The sequence below is a fragment of the Sorex araneus genome, chromosome 11 (genome assembly GCF_027595985.1).
Source record: "Sorex araneus isolate mSorAra2 chromosome 11, mSorAra2.pri, whole genome shotgun sequence".
NCBI classification, from domain to species: domain Eukaryota; kingdom Metazoa; phylum Chordata; class Mammalia; order Eulipotyphla; family Soricidae; genus Sorex; species Sorex araneus.
Genome location: NC_073312.1, coordinates 47,916,821 through 47,931,833, shown reverse-complemented (window position 1 = coordinate 47,931,833; position 15,013 = coordinate 47,916,821). Strand labels below are relative to the sequence as shown.

The 15,013-nt window shown below is 55.7% G+C and overlaps 1 protein-coding gene across 4 annotated transcripts in view; it reads right to left on the bottom strand.

Moving 5' to 3' along the window:
- Nucleotides 1-293: 293 nt before the first annotated feature.
- SMPD4 (sphingomyelin phosphodiesterase 4) overlaps nt 294-15,013 on the bottom strand; it is a 22,495-nt gene continuing 7,775 nt past the window's right edge. For 3 of the 4 annotated variants that reach the window (XM_004607590.2, XM_055118717.1, XM_055118718.1), the window contains exons 7-20: nt 14,898-14,950; nt 14,316-14,467; nt 12,856-12,988; nt 11,827-11,898; nt 9,494-9,565; nt 7,617-7,762; nt 7,221-7,311; nt 6,855-6,955; nt 6,300-6,463; nt 5,687-5,892; nt 4,704-4,937; nt 4,392-4,523; nt 4,156-4,284; nt 294-4,083 (exon numbers count right to left, since the gene is read on the bottom strand). In XM_004607590.2, coding sequence (XP_004607647.2) covers nt 3,754-4,083; nt 4,156-4,284; nt 4,392-4,523; nt 4,704-4,937; nt 5,687-5,892; nt 6,300-6,463; nt 6,855-6,955; nt 7,221-7,311; nt 7,617-7,762; nt 9,494-9,565; nt 11,827-11,898; nt 12,856-12,988; nt 14,316-14,467; nt 14,898-14,950 — 2,015 coding nt within the window. In that variant the 3' untranslated portion in view covers nt 294-3,753. The remainder of the gene's footprint in view (nt 4,084-4,155; nt 4,285-4,391; nt 4,524-4,703; nt 4,938-5,686; nt 5,893-6,299; nt 6,464-6,854; nt 6,956-7,220; nt 7,312-7,616; nt 7,763-9,493; nt 9,566-11,826; nt 11,899-12,855; nt 12,989-14,315; nt 14,468-14,897; nt 14,951-15,013) is intronic. The other variant, XM_055118719.1, reaches the window with a different exon arrangement.

Sequence of the window (15,013 nt, the reverse complement as noted above, 5' to 3'; positions counted from 1 at the left end):
TATGTACATATATATACACACATATATATCCACCTTACTGTCACTGAAATCCCGTCTTCCCCAAGTTCATGGTTTCAGTAATTTAACTGCCTCTAGAACAAAACTCAGCTCAGAAAATGGTAATAGGGGCTGGAGTGATAGCACAGCGAGTAGGGCGTTTGCTTTGCACACGGCCGACCCGGGTTTGATTCCCAGCACCCCATATGGTCCCCTGAGCACCGCCAGGAATTATTCCTGAGTGCAGAGCCAGGAGTAACCCCTGAGCATCGCTGGGTGTGACCAAAAAAGAAAAAAAAAAGAAAAAAAATGGTAATAGAATGCAGTCTCCGGGGCTGCAGAGAATGCAGCCAGGAGTAACCCCTGTGCATTGCTGGGTGTGACCCAAAAAGAAAAAAAAAAAGAATGCAGTCTCTATGACACATCATGCATGTTGCCTAAAATATAATTTTAAATTCCAAACTTGCAGAGAAACAAACCAATGTGATTGAGTCAAGAGAAAAATTCAAGTTTTGTCAAGACTGTCAAATACTTTGGCAGATAAAATGTTCTGAGCAGGAAGGTATTTTCTTTTGGGGGTTTGGCATCATACCCGGGGTGCTTAGGGCTTATTTATGGCTCTGTGCTCAGGGATCACTCATGACGGTGCTCAGGGGACAATTTGGGATGCTGGAGATCAAACCTGGACCTAGGCTGTGTGCAAGGCAGGCACCAATAGGCTGCACCTACATTTTTGGTTTTTCGGGGATAGCTTGTGCCTTTTTAGGTGAAGCTACTCAGGGCTTACTCCTGACTCAGTGCTCAGGGACCACTTCTGGCAGGCGTAGGGGACCACTTGTAGTGCTAGGAATTGAATCCGGGAGGCCGTGAACATCTGAATTTCTCAAGGGGGGGGGGGTGTCTGAAAACTTAAGACTAGTGGGAGAACAAGAGGGAGCTTGAGCTGCTACTGCGGAGGCAGGGGAAGGCAGAGCTGCTGAGAAAGGGCCGGGTCAGGACTTTGAAGGCAGTCAGTTCTCCATGCTCGAGTGGGACTCTGAGGGACCACAGGTGAAAATCATTTAAATGAAGGAGAGGTCACAGCTAGGGAATAGGGGGACTATGGGTCTAGAGATACAGCACAGGAAGGGGTCAAAACATTTGCCTTACGGGCTGTCAACCCCTAGTTTGATCCTTGGTATCCAAATTCCACCAGGAGTGATCCCTGAGCACAGCCAGGTGTGACCCCAAACTGAAAATAATAAAACATCTTTAAACCAAGATCCATAGTGCCTTCTATTGGAAAATCAAGGCAAATGACAAAATATGGTTAATCTGGTCCAGAATGAAATGAGGAATTTCTCAGAAATCAATTTTTTTTTTATTTTTGGGGAGGAAGGAAGCTACTGAATGGTTTTATTTGAAGGAATAGTACAAATGAAAGACTTAAGTAGATGCTTTGGTACAAGGTATAGATAAGGTAAGGTGATCCAGCATGCATGCAGCCTCTGTGACCAGGAGGTCTGCCCCCTGGCTTGGTTCTCATGGTCACTGTGGTTTGGGCCATTTTTTTTTTCTTTTTGGGTCACACCGGCAGTGCTCAGGAGTTATAGCACTTGTCTTGTTCAGTCCCAGCTTTTTTTCCCCAAGCTTAAGTGCATATCCAGCTAGTTTTCCCACTTTGAGCAGAAAGAACTTAACTAGGGCCAGAGAAATAGTACAGTGGGTAAAGCACTTGCCTTGCAGGTGGTCAACCCAACTCAGACGGTTCAATTCCCAGCATCATATATGGTCCTGGAGTCCTGCCAGGATTGAGCCCTCAGCACCATTAGGTGTGGCCTGATACCCCCACCCCTGCCAAAACCCAAGTCTTTATATATATATAATTTTTGGGTCACACCTGGCAATGCACAGGGGTTACTCCTGGCTCTGCACTCAGGAATCACCCCTGGCAATGCTCAGGGGACCATATGGGATGCTGGGAATCAAACCCGGGTCGGCCGCGTGCAAGGCAAACGCCCTACCCGCTGTGCTACTGCTCCAGCCCTATATATATATTTTAAAGGACCACAGCCAGCAATACTCAGGGGCTACTCCTGACTCTACACTCAGGAATTACTTCTGGAGCTGCTCAGGGAACCACGAGATGCCGGAAGAGAGAACCTGTTAGCTGTGTGCAAGGAAAGCACCCTGCCCACACTATCGCTCCATCCCCTTCATCATCTTAAGGCACTGCTCTGATCATGGGCCATTGGCTGGGACAGTAAGTAGGAATTCTCAAGAGCGACTGTTGGGAAAGGGAGTCAGTGTGCTACGGGGGATTAGGGAAGGCAGGGAGAGGGCTCCCCATCCATGGGGCAGCTGTGAAGGGGGTGTTGTTGGAAGTGTCACTCATCTCTGATCCCAGACCATGGTCTCAGGGTAACGCCCACTCTTCAAAGCCTGCTAGCCAAAGCCTGTATCCCATGGGACAGGCCATGTGAACTCCCTCTGCCCATCAACTGACCCAAGCAGCTGCCATGCCTGGGCCAGGCAGAGTTCAACATGCATGTTTGGTGGTTAGCTCCTTGAGCTCCCAGATGCCACAGAAATGACCAGCTTTCATGATGGCAAACTAATGTGCTAATAAGGCAGCTTGCAGGGAACCCAGCATGGGTTCCAAGTCAGAGGGCAGCCAGTTCCCATCAGGGCTAGTAGAGCTGCCATCTGCCTGAGTCCACATGGCTCCTCGCTCCGCCCCGCCCCCAGTGAGCGGCCAGATCTGCAGCCCCAAGTGCTCTGGGGCAGCAATGGGTTTATTCACATTGACATCTGGTTAATAGTTTGACTTACATTTTGGTCACAGGTTCCAAATATACACCAAAATACAAAATCCAGCATTTAAAAGCTTCTTTTAAAATACTCCATGGAAATAAAACCAAAGTTTTGTTTTTTTTTTTAAAATTACAATTCAGTATTCTTTGTGGTTCATCATTGCTAGATGAAGGTTTCAAGACCCTGTGAGAATGGGGGCTGTTGTCCGAGTATCTGCAGATTATGAAAAGGTGACTGTTTCTGAGCACTTGATTTTATTGAAGATAACAAGCAATGCTTTTGGCCATCTTTGGTTTGGAACAGGTGGTGGGTGAGATGTGACTCGAGGGAGCCAGCAGAGTCCCTGCACTGGAGAGAAGCGCCCTGAGCAAGCAGGACCTCCCCAGGCACCTGTGAGGACAGACGCTCCTAGTTAGCCTCTGTGCTCCCGGAGATCTGTTCTCAAAGCAGGCATCCAACCCAGGGCTGGAATTACTGCAAGGACAAAGGACAACAACCCTTGCTTGCTTTGTCAAAGGTGGTGGCAAAACTTAGAGTTAGGAATTGGAGAACCTGATCAAAGTCTCAGGATTCTCCCAGGGTCTTTGATCCTTCCTTGGAAAGGAGCCCAGAATCCCCCAGGGAGAGCAGACGCATCCCTGGCAAGGCTGAGAAGGGGAGAGCAGAGCAGGGAAGGCTCGGCCCACCCTCCCTGGAACCAACCACACGCCCACATCTGCGTTTCCCATGGAGAAATCCTAAAGTGGTGCCAGGAGAGAAAGGCCCCTCAGTCGGGGTCAAGGCCTTTGTGGGGCGCCTGCACTCTTCACCGCCGCTCCTTGGGACTGCACGTCGTCCTCGCCTTGCTACCTCCTGGGCGGTGCCTCAGCATCAGAAGCACCTGCCTACAAGAGCCAGGTGGGCCAGCTCAGGCCCGGGGTGCCTCCCGCTGCCCAGGTGGTCCTCGTGCCATCCCGCCTGTGGTTACAGATGGTGCAGCTTGCCTCGCTCAGTCAGCAGGGTCATGGCCATGGCGTAGAGGAGGTACCCCAGCACCAGGATTACAGTGCAGGGCAGGGGCCCGATGCAGAACAGAGAGGCCACAAAGAAGGTCAGTAACAGGGACAGGAGCGTGCGGTAGCTTCCCAGGAAGCGCAGACTCAGCCTAGGGCCCCGGACACGGCTGGTCATCCCAGCCCTACCCACGGGGCTCAGCAGGCGCTTGTCGGCCAGCCCAGGCTCCATCAGGTGGTAACGGCAGAAGCTGCCGAGAAAGTCCGCTCTCGAGCACAGGGCCGCCATCTGGCCTGCAAACTGAAGCAGAGTGTGGGCCAGTGCCTCTCATCCAAGAGGGCAGGAGGTGGGGGTGCCCGCCCGCACACTCACCCTGTGGTTGATGGCAGAGGACAGGCGGAAGAGCACGCGGACCAGCCCCGCAATCTCGTAGCTGCGGATGGGCTGCAGCTCCGAGTCCCCCTGGTATTCGATGTCAAACCTGCGCAGCCCGTTGATGATCTGGGAGGAGGCAAATGCAGATGAGCCCTGACTCTGAAGACCGCCCAGGAAGTGCACCTGCGCTTGCTCTGGCCCAGGGGGAGGCCGCCCGGGACAGGGACTCTGACCTGGTAGCGGCCCAGGGGCGTGAGGATGAGGCCGTCCTCACCCACGATGCAGTCTGGGAGCTGCTTCTTCCCATTCTCATCCTGAGCTGTCCCCAGGGCCAGGGTGAGCTGGGCCAGCTGAGCCTCGCTGAGCTGTCAGGAGAGACTATATCAGATCCGGGGTACACAGAGGGGGCTGGGCCGACCCACCATCCAAACAAGGGCCACAAGGAAACCCAGAGGTGGTGCTGTGGGGACAGTGTGTCTCCCACAGAAGAGCTGGGAGGGCTGGTGGGGACAGAACCCCAGGGAAGGGATAGCCCCCCTGTGTACTCGGAACATCTGGCACAGGTACTCCAGGGCCTTCTCCAGGTACTCGTCCGTCTTGCGGATACTGTCCTGCCCCATCTCGTCCAGGTCGTTGGTGGGGCAGGAGCCACTGGTGTCAGTGGAGCACAAGCCCAGCCAGGCCAGGAAGGGGTGGCTGCTGGGGCACTCTCCGCACTGGTCAGACATGGACTTGGCTGTCTGTTTGGCCCTCGTGATGAGCTGAGCCAGGCGCAGGACCTACAAAGCAGACAGGGGGTCACGAGCTGGGGATGGGGGACCGCCTCCCAGTAACCAGCCACCAACACAGTAACAGGGTGCTAGGGGAGAACCAGGGGCGGAGGAGGGGTCACACTGAGCAGAGCTGAGAGTTGGCTCTGCTGGTGTGAGGGGATCATGTGGTGCCGGCAATCAAACCTTCAGTGTGCAAAGCGTGGGCTCCTCTCTCCAGCCCCTGACTACTGATATTCCATTGTTGGTTTGGTGGCCACACTTGGCAGTACTTGGTGCTTAATTTTGGTCCTGTGTTCAGGGGTCACTTTGTGGGGACTGTGGGCTTGGGGGTTCAACTGAGGTCAGCCACAAGCAAGACAAGCACCTTAACCCTGGACAATCTCACTCTAGTCACCTGACAGTGAATTTTAAGGAGCAATATTCTGTAACAATTCTTTGTTTTCATTTATTTTGGGGCCACACCTGGTGGTGCTCAGGGTTTATGCCTGGTTCTGCACTCAAGGATCACTCCTGGCAAGGCTTGGGGGGTCATATGGGACACTGGAATCAAATTGAACCTGGGTCAGCCTCTTGCAAGTCAAGTGCCTCTCTGCTATACTACAGCCCCAAATGTGAACAATTCCTAACAAATGCTGTATTTAAAAGAAACGCAAAAAAGGCAAGGGTACGACAGACTCCTCTCCACACCCACCTGCCCTTCTACAAACGTGCACCGCCTCCCTAGCTCAAAGCCCCATGGAGCCTAGATCACTCACCAGCGTCCGGACCTCGGGCCCGAACATTGGGGTGTACTTGCAGTCCTGGCCTTCCAGGCTGTACACGTGGTTCTTCACCTTGAAGGAGGTGTCAGTGACAGTTGGGGGCCATGATGAAAGGAAGCTCCCAGTGAATGTAGGCGCTGTGAAGAGCCGATGCTGGCGGTGGGGAATGACGAGCTCGGGCTCTAGAAACAGCTGCTCACCTAGGGCAGGATACGAGTCTGGCTTCGGCTGCCGAGGGTACAAACATCGCTTGTCTCTTGAGGTCCCCAAAGGCCCAGGCTGCACAGGGCAGGGGTCCAGCTCCAGAGGCCTTGCCAACCCCAGAAAGAAGGGGAACTCATGCAGGAGGGCTTAGGAGCTTGCCAAGACAGGGGCACTTCAGGGTCTAGGATGCCACCATGGCCACAAATCCCCAGATGCAGCCCAAGGCTTGGGTGGCCCCCGCAGGCACAATGTAGTCCCAGCCTCGCCTGCTCTGCCAAGGGGACGCAGGACACTGGTGCTGTGGTGACCACGAGTGTCCCAGCACACCCCCGCCCATACGAGGAACCAGGGCCCTGTGGGAGGGCCCACCCAGACCACTGCCTCCTGCGGGTTGAGGGCTCACCTTTCTGGATCATCTCAGCCAGGTTGGGCTGGGCGAAGACTTTGGCCACACGGAACACCATGAGCGCGTTCTTGGGGCTGACCAGGTCAGTGCGGAGTGCGCGGCCCAAGAAGCCCACAAAGAGCTTAGTGTACATGAGTAGGTTTTCCTGCACAAAGGGTGCCCTGGAGGCGGGGTGTGGTGTCAGGACGCTGCAGATATACCCCTCCCCCACCAGGGTGCCCAGGTCTTTCCAGGCATCCACTCACGTAAGAGTCTGGAAGGGTGGTGAAGGAGGCCTGGGGTGGGCAGAGGCAGGACAGAGGTGGGGACACCTAGCCCCCGAGGACAACTGCGACCTCCAAAGCCTCCAACATGCAGGGGCTGTGCAGGCCCCAGTGGGGAGCCCAGATTGGTGTGGGGTGAGGAAGGGGCAGTGGCCCGCACATACCCAGGAGGAAGAGCTGAGGGGGTAGTTTGGGGTCAAAGCTAAGGGTTTGAAACATGGTGACCGGGCCGGACGAGGGCAGAGTCACCCTGTGAATAGGGTCCCTAGAAGACAGGGCATGGGCTCACCATCTCTCAGACACACTCCGGGGCTGGCTGTCGCTGCTCTGAACCTGCTTTTCAGGGGCATACCGCCACGGCTGCAGGTAACTCAGCCACATCTCCAGCACCTGGGGGGACAGCGGTGTTCCAGGCAGGCACTGCAGGCAGCAAGGGGGTCTGACCGAAAGTCTGGCTCCCAGGTGTGGGTGCCCAACTGCAGGGCCTTCACTTTACCAGAGGGGAACGGGGGTGGGGGGTGGAGGGGAACAGGGGGTGGGCGGTCCTGACCTCTTCCTGTACCCCTCACAAAAGCAGGGACCTGGGAGCCCCCTTTTATCCCTGCCTGCCCACAGGACAATGCTCAAGGCAGAGGTGCAAGGGACAAACACTCACAGCTCTGAAGGACGCATCCAGGGGCCAGTGGCCAAAGCAATGCTGCAGGAAGAGGTAGAGCTTCTGCTGGACAAACCTGGGGATGGCAGCCCTGTGTGGGCAGGGAAGGGGTGTCACCTCATAGGCCTGTCCCGTGGTTCCCTGCTGCACCCCTGGCACTTAGGCCAGGCTCAAGCCCATTATTCAGAAGCATCCCAGGACCCCATGTGGCTCCATGTACACCTCAGCTGGGATGCCACCCCCCACCCCCTCACCTGCTGCAAAGACAGCAGGCCTATCTCCCCAATTTCTTGCTTCCAAAGTGCCCGCTCCTCCACCCAGGGCTCCTGGGAGAGAAGCAGCAACAGACACGGCCCCTCCCACCTCCAAGATAGGGGCGCGGTGGCACGCACACACCGTTTGAACTCCTCCAGTGGGCTGGTAGCATGTGAGTGTGCAGAGGGTGACAGCTGCTCGGGCTTCAGGCTGCTGGAGAAGGCGTGCAGGTGCTTCAGCAGCAGACGCACCACCAGCACGTGCTCCTCTGTGGGGGAGAAGGGTTCCTGCGGAGAGGACGCGGCACAGTCTGCGGAGGGGCCCCTATATCACTGGGTCTGGGAGCTGCATCGCCCTGTATGTAAACCAGACACCCCTGCCAGGCGCACCCAACCCCCTTCCCAGAGGGATACAGCCAGCCTGCTGGGCCACAGCTGCCCCTTTCAGGTGGACACACCATCTTCCTTCTGCTGCACCCCCTCCTACTAGGGCAGCCCCGCCTCCACTGCTAACAGACCTGGACAAGCATGCTCCTTCTGGGAGCCTCGCAAGCCTGTGACTCCAACTCTTGGGGTTCTGACTTGGGGCCACATCTGGAGGTGCTCAGGGGATTAGAAGCAGTGCTGGCTGCATGACTACACGGCACGTGCCTTACCCTGGAACTATCTCCTTGGCCTGAGTCCAACTTTTGCTCAAGTTCTCATGGATTTTTTGAGATACAGACTCTATGGGACCGTGTCTAAGAAGGTGAAGGGGCACAGGGGAGACTCCAGACCACGGTGGGCGGGAAGGGGGAACCAGGGGAGGAGCCCACTGCATGGTGATCCAATCTCTGGATGCCCAGAGTAACACACGGCTCTCCCCACCCCGAGCCACAGGTCTCATGGGTTCCAACCATCTTGATGGAAAAGCCTGATCCAAATCCTGGACAATGAGGGAGTTGACACAGCATGTGCCACCTGGCACCCCAGATCTAGTAAGCCTGTAAGATCCAAGCACCTTCCCTGGAGGTCTGCCCACCACGGGAACACCATAACCACGGGCTCTAGATCACTCTCTGTCTAACTAGGTTTTAGACTGTGAGTGAATTCGCACCACTTTGTAGAGAAAAAAACTCAACAGGCTTCAACTTTGTAACACAAGCTCTGCAGGGCATCGATGCCAGGGTCCCTCGCCTGACCACAGCCTCTACTGTTTCAGTTCAGGGGTGCACCTGCGTGGAAACTGGGAAGCCCTGTTGTCCCTGTGTTTCTGGTGCACCCCAGCAACCGTGGCTGAACACGGGCTGCCTCTGGTGCCATCATGGCCCACTCCTGCCACTGAGGAGAGCCAGATGCTCCTCCAGGGACATGTTCTAACAGGACTGGGCCCTCCTCTCACCCCAGCACCCTGCTGTCCGGGTGGGACTTTCTGAAGCGTCCTCTCCTCGCAGCAGGGACCCTGCTGTGGGCCGCGCTCGTCACTCCATTCCAGCAGACAGCGAGCTCATACTTAGTCACCACCCTACTCTCCCCTGGCTGCCAGCACAGCTCTGGATGGCTGGGTTTTGGGGGGTGCCACACCAACCTCCGAAGCCCCCAGTCCTTTCAGCCTGAGCAGACTGTGTGTTTGCTGCCTGCTCAGCTCTCACCTCCAAAAGGGTACAGGCAGTAGCACCCCATCCACACCTGCCCCCGGGGGACTCCTGCTAGAGCACTGTTGGGTGAGCGGGCTCACCGAGCCCCCACATGTAATCCTCCACCACCCACGAATGGCAAACAGCTCAGTCAGCACCTGTCCCCACGGTCAGCTGCGCCCTAGCACCCAGCTCCCTGGCTCCATCCCAGGCTAACCCACAAAGCTGGAGGCTGATACCCAAAATACCCCTCACTCACGGGCCTGCTCTGGCGTTAAGAGGCCTCGGAGTCCTCCCAGCCAGCCCCCAGCCAGCCCCGCGCGTTACCAGTGCACTGACTGCCCTGTGGCTCTCACCACAGGGCGGGGCAGGGGGACACAGAACAGAGGGGAGAGGCCAGTACTTGGTAGGCGTGGAGGGCCTGGAGGCTGTGGAGGGCGCTGGAGACACTGAGTCGGTAGTGCAGAATCTCCAGCTGAGACAACACAACAAAAGCCAAGGCGCAGAAGGGCAGAGACAGGGAGAGCAGGAGAGGAGGGAGGGGCGGGGCGTTGGATAGAAAGGGAAGAAAGGAAACGGTGAGAAGGAAGAGCCCAGAAGGAGAGTAAACAAAATAAAAAACAAAAACAAAACAAAAAAAAATAAAAACATCAGTGACAATTCAGACATCCCAGCCGAGCAGCCTCGGGTCAGCTGGCTGCTGCCTACTGCCCACTGCCGCCAGACCGATCCCCTTCCTGGTGAGCACCTTCTCCACCTGCCTACAGATCTGGGCACAACAAAGATCCTTGGAGTCACCCAGCATCCTGCTCCCTGCTGCTGGGGCCTGCAACAGTTTCTAGGAGACACTCTCAGGACGAAGGTCCTGAGATCCTTTCTGAGAAGACTTCCCCATGAGAAGAAACTGACCTGATCACTATAGGCACAATGTCACCGACTGCTGTCTTAGACACCGACTACTGTGTCTAAGAGCTAACCAGTGTCCCTTCCTGACACTCCCCCCCAGCAGGTGCCCTCTGGAGTTTGAGGCTGAGAGCAGCCCCATCCACCTGACCGAGGAGCCCCTCCTCTCCAGACACCCTGCAACAGCCCTGACCACGCCCTGACCGCCCAGGCCCTGAGCTACCCATTGGGCAGGCCTGCAGAAAGAAGCCCCACTCAGCAAGCAGGCTGCCCCAAGCAGTGACAAAGCGCACACCAGGCTCTGCAGGACAGCGGGGAAGAAGGGCTGCCAGGAGGAGCGGGCACTTTCCAGCCTCCTTAGGGCCAGACTGGGGCAGCAGCTGCTCAGTAAGCAACAAGGGAGCACTTCCTCTAGGGGCACCCACCCCAGCCAGCCAGGCCAGAGAACACCCTGCAATGGCCTGCAGGCTGGGCTGTTCCTACAGCCCACTGGGCCCCAGGAATACCAGGGGCCGTCAGGAGAGACACAGCCTATGTCCTTCAAGTCAGGGACACACAGACCCCAGGGCCTGCGTGCTTCACTGCATAATCATTGCAGACTTTAGGCCAATTTCTGCTCCCACCAAGTTGGGTGCAGTCACTCTGGAGCTTGAAAAAGCGTGAGATGAGTTGGTGAGGCTGGTATCCTGGGCCTGGCTGGGCCCAGCAGGCGGCAGGGGTGCGGGATGCCCACAGCTGACTCCTTCCCTTCAGGCCTGAATACAGCCTTCTTTGGTCATTTGCTGCCTCTATAGGTGGCTGAGGCAGGCCCGGTTGGGACCTGGGAGACATCTCTTTTCTCTCGTCCTCAGCAGCGCGCCCACCTCAAGGTCTGGCCAAGAGGAAGCCAACATGCAAAGCTGGAGATGCACACTGGAAATTCAGGGTCCACCCATCCCAGGACAGACTTGGGCAACTCAGGAGGCTGTGGAGAGGCCCTTCATGCTGGCAGATGAGCAGCTAGAAACAGAAGTGTGTTCTGGCACCGGTGAGGGTGGCAGGACGAGCAGGCAGGAATACCCTGGGGAAGCAGTTCCCACAGTCTGGGCCGCATACACAGGCGAGCCAGCGTGCCAGCCTCCAGGAACATGCAGCAGGTCGGGCCTGGAAGCGGAGGAGCAGGCGGGAGCCTGGACCCACCCCCAAAGTTGGGGTCCCGGCTTTCTCTTCTCCTCTCCCCTCCCCACAGGGAAGATGCAGCATGAGCTGAGGCTCTATCTCTCCGAAACCCAGGAGAGCCATGGGCTGCTGTTTTCAGCTTGACCCCCAGATCCTTCACTCTTCAGAGAGCTTCTGGCAGCAAAAAATGTGAGCAGCACATGAGGCACAGTAGCTGCGGGCTGAAGCTGTGTGCTATGACGGCAGGCGGCCAGGCGACCAGGGGGCTAGGAGCACCCTCACTCCCGCTTGGTAACTAGACCCAAGCAGGCTCGGCTAGCCAGTGTGGGGAGGGAGCCCAGAGACAGGCATGGGTGCATGCGGGAGGGGAAGGGCAGGGCGAGCAGGGCGGGTCTGCTGGCAGAGGCATACAAAGCACCCCCAGAGTAGCAGTGCCACCACCTAATCCATTCCTACTGGCAGGGAGGGACTCCAGGCAAAGGGACTCCAGAGAAGACCTCCGCCAGCCTGGGCACGGGGAAGCAAGCCCACCGCACAGCAAAACCCGGCTGCTCTGCAGCAGGGTGAGGGGATGGGGGGTTTCTGCCTTCCACCAGGAGTCCTTGCAAACTAACTGAGACTGGGGACAAGTGGCAGCTCACCGGATGAGATAGGGGTGGCGTGGCAGCAACATACCTTGGCATGTGGGGACTGCAGCTTTTGGTACATCTCCAAGGAATAATGGTGAAGCCACATTTCAACAAAGACCTGCAAAAGAACCTACTTAATATGGGCATCACCATCTCTCGGTGGGGACAAGGTGGTCTTCTTAACCCATACCACAGGCAAACTGGACAGCTAACAGAGACGAACAAAGCTGGACCCTATGCTCATGCACATATAAAAACTGCCTCCAGTGGCCCCAAAGACCTAATCCTCAAGAGTTACACTTTTTTTTTTGGGTGGGGAGAAGGCATTGTTTCTACTTTGGGGGTGGGGGGGCCACACCTGCCTATGCTCAGGGGTTACTCCTGGCTCTGCACTTAGGTATCTGTAATTCCTGGCCATGCTCAGGAGACCATATGAGACATAGGGTATTGAACCGGGTGAGCCGCATGCATGTCAAGTGCCTAATCTGCACTCATCTGGCCCCTAAACTGTCTTTTGTTTTATTTGAGGGGAAGTGGCCATATCTGGCAGTACTCAGGGGACCATATAGGATTGAACCCAGGCCAACCACATTCAAGGCAAATACCCTCTGTACTATTGCCCAGGCCTCCCCAGAGTTACATTGTCAAACTTTAGCAGCAAGCATGAGGAAAAGCAGGACCCTGGATTTGACAATTGTTTCTCAGTTAGGACCCACAAGTGCAGAAAACTAACAGCAACAAAAAACAAACAGGAGTTTATGAGGACTGAAACTGTGGGGCTGGAGAGATAATTCAGGGGTTCAGGCACTTGCCCTGCATGCTGCTGGCCCCAGTCCAATCTCCACAACCTCAAATGGTCCCCTGACCATTGCTGGGTATGGCCCAACCCCCTGCCTTACTTTCCCCCCAAAAAAGTGTGCCATAAAAAGACACTATCAACAGTAAAAAGGGAACCCATAGAATGAGGAGGAATCTTTGCAAACCATACATGAGACAGGAGGGGCTCTCCCTATGGGAGAGGAAGGCAGCTGAGAAGCCCATTCTCTTCAGAGGTTCCAGAGGGCCCGGCTCTCACCTGGAGCAGCGTTTCTGACCTCCAGATCTCATGGGAAGCGGGGTCTGCATTCACAGACGTCTGGTGAGAGATGTGTCGCTTCAGGAGGCTGGTGTGGTGCAGGCCATAGGAAGCAAAGGGCATAGCTGGTGTCCTGTAGGAGACACCAAAACAATCTCTGATACCTGCTGGCACAGGCAGGGGCAGTCAGGACATCAAAAAAAATAGAGTAAAACCTGGGGGATCGTGATGGAACCAGTTCACACTGAAGCACATGTACACTTAGCAGGGGAAAAGTCTTCCTTCGTGGAGTACATGCAGAGGAGATGTAATGAGAAAATGGTCATCAGGCGACCATCAGTAAGAGCTTTCGGTTGAGGATTATCAAAGGACACTAACACGAGTGATAACTATGTGGTCTTGGTGTGTTTGCCCAAAGAGTCCCCTGTATTAGCAGGTTCAGGGACCTTCTGTTTATTTAACTTGACAAAAGTCTGATTAACATCCTCCTGGCCTGGCAGCCAAGCCTGCAGGCACCGCCAGTCTGAGCACATGAATCCTAAGAGCTGCTGCTCAGAAGGCCCTGAGTACCGGCTCTGCATGTAGGAAGCTGGCATTACGAGATCTCCAAGCACTGCCCAGAGCGATCTCCAAGCACAGAACTGGAAGAAGTCTCCCAGCATTGGCAGCTGAGGCTCCAGAGCAACCCGCCTCCCAATACATACATACATACATAAGCACATACATGAATGAACACACACATGCACAAATATATACATACATACACACATGCAAGAGCACACATGTATACGTATGTATATCACTGTGGTGCCCCTGCCAACAATCCCTGATTGGTCCGGGAGGAAACGCCCAGGAGCCCAAGTCAACGACATCCTGGACCCCATAGGGATATCAGGCAGAGAGCTCATGGGGGAGGGGCACTTCAGACAGAAGGGAATGAGAAAAATCAAAGCATGTGGCCCTGTGGGCTCAGGCCTCAGAGCTTCCCCTCACTCTCCCGCCCCGGTGTGGCCGGGCAGGAAGAGGCGCTGGCTTCTAGAACTAAACTGGGACAGTTAGAGGCAATGGGGAACCAGGTGTATGACTTACCTATGGGGCTCAGGAAAGAACAAATACAGACAAACAGGAGAAAACAAAATCTCAGTGCAAAAAAGGCAGTGACGGCACTACACTGCCCACTGCAGGAACATATCCAGGTGAGGACTCTCAGGGCCTTAGACAAAGTCCCTGAAATCCTCCCTGCCCCTCATGTATCTGTGCGAAAGTGGCTAAGACTGTGGCGGGGGGGGGGGGGGTCTAAGTATAAGAGAAACGGAGGGTCCTGAGAAAGATGATCATGTATCTGAGAGCAACTTTCGCTCATCAAGTCACTCCTAGCGCAAGGGCCAGGCCTTAACAGCCAACGGTAGGCATGGGCACCACGTATACCGGCTAGCCTGACAGCAGCCAAAGAACATTACCTGGGAGCTGGCGCTGGAGTGGGCCCTCCCGGGCTGGAGGAGAGTGGAGGGGGCACACTGCCCTCTGTGGGCAGGAACCATGACAGGTACCTGTCCACCAGGATGAAATAGGCACAGTCTGAAGTTCGGACGTGGAGGGCCCCAGGGAGAGGCTGAAAAAGAAACTTCCATTAACACACCGCCTGATGCCATCACCCAGCTGTCTCAGGGCCCAATGCCACATGCATGGATGATGCACCCAGGTGGCGCTAGAAGAAAAGCTCCCACACTGAGGGCCTGACTACACCCCTTAATCCTGTCCAGAATGCAGCCCCCACGCCCTGAGCTCCAGGAGCCCACACGACCTGTTAGGCCTGACCGCCATCAGTCATCTTCACAAAGGAATGACAGCCCGAGAGCAAAAGTGGAGGAGAAAAGATAGGAGGGCGAGAAGAGGCAAAAAGAGGCTAGAGAAGGACCAAGGCTGGCTCTCAGCTGTTCCTTGTTCTGTAAGAGTGGTGAACCTGCCCCACTCCCCGTCCACCTGAACCCCAATTGCAGGAGGTGTTGAACTGCAAACTGCAGAGACAATCCCTCTCATACCTTTTGAGTGATGAGACTCAAAGCGAAGAAGAACATGTAATACTCAAACGGATCTGAGGATCACTGTCAGGGGCCAAACAGGCAGCTATGTGCTGGTCCCCCCAGTCCCTCCCCCC